Genomic DNA, 3,565 nt, shown 5'->3' with positions numbered 1-3,565 from the left:
TTTCAGCCATGTGTCAAGAAAAGGAGGATTTTTTTGACAAACGAAGTACGCAGGATGAAACTTGGGTCCATCACTATGATCCAGAAACTAAGGCCCAGTCAAAACAATGGAAGTACTTAGATTCACCATCCCCCCAAAAGGCAAGCATCATGCCCTTGGCAGGCAAGGTCTTTTGGGACCAATATGAGTAGTAGTGATGGATTTTTTGGCAAAAGGTACTACAGTTACAAGAGCTTGTTAAGCTTCACTGCTATAGAAATTGCGGGAGGCTATCAAAGCCAAGGGGCACAGAATATTGACAAAAGGTGTCCACCCCCTACAAGGCAACGTCCCTGTTCACAACTCTCACATTGCCCAGATGGAAGCGCGGCCCTGTGATTACGATATCCTTCCTCATCTTCCTTGCTCTCCTGATCTTGCCCCATCTGACTTTACCTCTTTCCGTCCATGAAGTCATTTTTGAAAGGTAAACGTTTCCAAGATTATGAGACACTGATTTTTGAAGTCACGTCAAAGCTTCAAATACAACCTGCGGACTTCTACAAACGTGGAGTCCACAGCTGCATGAAACAGCTATGTAGAGAAAGACTAACAACTGTTCATTTCATTCCTGTATGTCTATGGGACGTACAGGAATTCTTTAAAGAGCGCCTATGGTGTATATGTGTGTATATGTATACATATATGTGTATATATATACATTTTTATATATATAATATATGTATATATATATACATATAAATATATATGTATATATTTCTCTCTCTCTCTCTCTATCTCTCTCTCTCTCTCTCTATATATATATATATATATATATATATATATATATATCAACCAGTACTTTCCTCTATCAATAATTACAGTTAATAGTGTGTTCATACAGTGAACTGCAACAGTTTTTCTATCCTTCCTTCTGTTGCAGCGGTTTTTGAATTTTAGTCTTTGGATATAGAGTCTGGAACCAAATTTTTATTTCCATAGTATTAATTTCAGTAGTAACTTATGTCATATAATCCTCATCATCATCTTTACTGTCATCGTCTTCGTCTTCGTTTTTTTCTTGCTCGTTGTCGTCATCGTCGTCATCGTCGCCATCTTCATATCATCATTATTAACATCTTTATTATCATCTTAATCATCGTCATCATAAAAACGAAGGAAATGAAGAAGCGAAGAAACAGAAAACAGAAAGAAAGTCGGAGAATATAGCTAAGACGAAGCCGAAGCCAGGAGGCCACCCACCTGTTTGAACGAGCTGAGCGCGCCGTTGATGCGCAGCGTGTCGGCGGCGATGGTGGCGATGCCCTCGGCGGCGTGCGTGGTGGCGGAGCAGGAGTCGAGGCGCGGCAGGTGGCGCAGGGAGGCGGAGGGCTTCGGGTGGTGGCAGTGCAGGCAGGTCTCGGGCTGCGAGTGTTGGCGGATGATGCGGTCGCGGTACGAGGTGGGCGCCACCACCACCACCTCGCTGCCGCCCTGCACGGAGCGCACGCTCTCGCGGGACGGCGCGCGAGGCAGGTGTGAGCACGAGCACCGCACCTGCGGCGCCAGCAGGCGGTACCCGCGGTACTCGGGCCTCGTGCTCACCTCGCGGGCGTGCAGCTCGATGTCGGGGACGGAGCGCGTGGCGCCCGCGTCGTGCTGCGCGTCGGGGGGGCAGCGCTGGCCGACGACGGCGGCGCTGGAGGGGAAGAGCGACGCCGTCACGCTGTCGCCACTGTCGGCGCTCTCGCCCATTGTGATCAGAGGGCGCGGCATGGCGCAGAGGGGCGTCTCGGCCTTGGGCGGAGCCAGCAGGTTCTCGGTGCTAGGGGCGTGAGACACTCGGCTCTGGGGCGTTGCCATCACGCGACCTTCCTCTCGCCGGCACGCCCACCGCGCCACAAGGGGCCGCCCATCGGGCGCCTCACCCACATCATGCAAGCGCGGGCGGCGATACTCTGGAGGGCGGACACTTGGTCACTGCGGCAATCGGATCTAATGATGCTCCTCCGCACAGCACCTGCAATGGAAACATAATTTTCAGATTGGTTACGGCGTAAATCTGCAGCTTTGCCCAATTGATAGCCACCTACCACCGGCAAAATCAGTGAAGTTCAGTACACTTAGTACATAGTTCAACTTAAGCATCTAAATTAAAGTATGGCAATGTATTATGTATTATAGAAATAATAAAGTATCATTATCAAAAATAATGAGGTATCATATATGATAGAAAATACCAAATCACCAGTGGGTTTTGAAGCTTCGTAACACTCTTGATCTAATCAATAAAGAACACAATATTTGGGCGTTCGAAACAGAATTCGGGGACTGTCTCTTGTTTCTTTGAATATCTCCAATCCCCCCTCTCTCCCCCCCCCCTCTCTCCCCCCCCCCCCCCTCTCTCTCTCTCCCTCTCCCCCTCTCTCTCTTTCTCCCTCCCTCCCTCCCTCCCTCCCTCCCTCCCTCCCTCTCTCTCTCCCCTCCAATCGAAAGTCTTAGTAGGTAGTAAGCAGCAGTGGAATTCAAGTACAAGCACCTCTTCATCAAGATATTGTGACGATCCACAATGAAACTATTTGAAAAACACTAGATTTAAATAATGATGGTTATCTTGAAACCTCACTATATTGCCTATATTTCACACCCGCCACTTTTACTTTTTTCTTCTCCTATCCATTTGCCCTCCACTTCCATTTTTTAACTTTCCATCTAAGTCTCTTTTATCACTTTCGCTTTCTAAATACATTCGCTCCCGGCAAGACAAAAAAAAAAACAGTTTAACGTTATGCTAATGTTATTCGCTTAACGAGCAAAAAATCCGGTAAGTGATCTTTGTGCTAGGTTCATCCGAATTTCTGTGGCTCATTCCAGCTGGAACAAGAAAAACACTCGTCGCCGACGGAGTAAAAAGAAAGTTAATTTACTGACGCGAAATGAAATGTTTTTAGGGGGAAAGGAGATTATAAACAGTAGTGGTTATTTCTTGTCTGTTTCACTTTTATTATTGTTGTGATAATCTTATATCAGTAATCATAATAAAGATTTAATACTCCTTTTTCAAGACAGTGACAGATATACGACATCGCCAGCAGCACCCACTTTATTTTTCTGTAGTCTACCCATTAATACCACGCAGGGATGCACGTTTTCTTTAACGATGCAAGACGGGGTTTTTCGTGAAAGCAGTTAAGTGTTATGGATTAAAGAAAGCATCAGACAGTAAATTCCATTATTCATAAATTCTGCTGCTTTCAATTAAATAAGGAAGAATGTGCTTAGTTCCCTACTATCATTTCTCGAAAAAAAATGAACAGCTTTTTGTTTGTTTGTTTGCTATTAATGTAGAAGTTAATTCATGAACTCTTTGTCTCTAATAATTATTTATTTGTGCATTTTTAGGGGATAAAATATAGTCCTATACTGTCCTATTTTCGTCGCTTTTAATAAGATACTTTTTTTCCTTTTTATTCTTATTGTTACTGATATTGCAACATTTATCTTATTAATTATCTATTTACTGACATGTGTATGCATATATCTATTAATATATTATGCATTTATTCAGATATATACGTGTATCTCT

The 3,565-nt window shown here is 44.2% G+C and overlaps 1 protein-coding gene across 1 annotated transcript in view; it reads right to left on the bottom strand.

Moving 5' to 3' along the window:
- Positions 1 to 1,992, bottom strand: part of LOC125036842 (small conductance calcium-activated potassium channel protein-like) — a 653,126-nt gene extending 651,134 nt beyond the window's left edge. Inside the window, exon 1 of the mRNA XM_047629718.1 lies at positions 1,243 to 1,992. Within this exon, the coding sequence (XP_047485674.1) occupies positions 1,243 to 1,842 (600 nt within the window). The 5' untranslated portion in view covers positions 1,843 to 1,992. The remainder of the gene's footprint in view (positions 1 to 1,242) is intronic.
- Positions 1,993 to 3,565: the final 1,573 nt, after the last annotated feature.

Source organism: Penaeus chinensis, chromosome 22 (assembly GCF_019202785.1).
Source record: "Penaeus chinensis breed Huanghai No. 1 chromosome 22, ASM1920278v2, whole genome shotgun sequence".
NCBI lineage: Eukaryota > Metazoa > Arthropoda > Malacostraca > Decapoda > Penaeidae > Penaeus > Penaeus chinensis.
The sequence above is the reverse complement of the archived record's forward strand: the minus strand, read 5'-3'. Positions and strand labels throughout refer to the sequence as shown.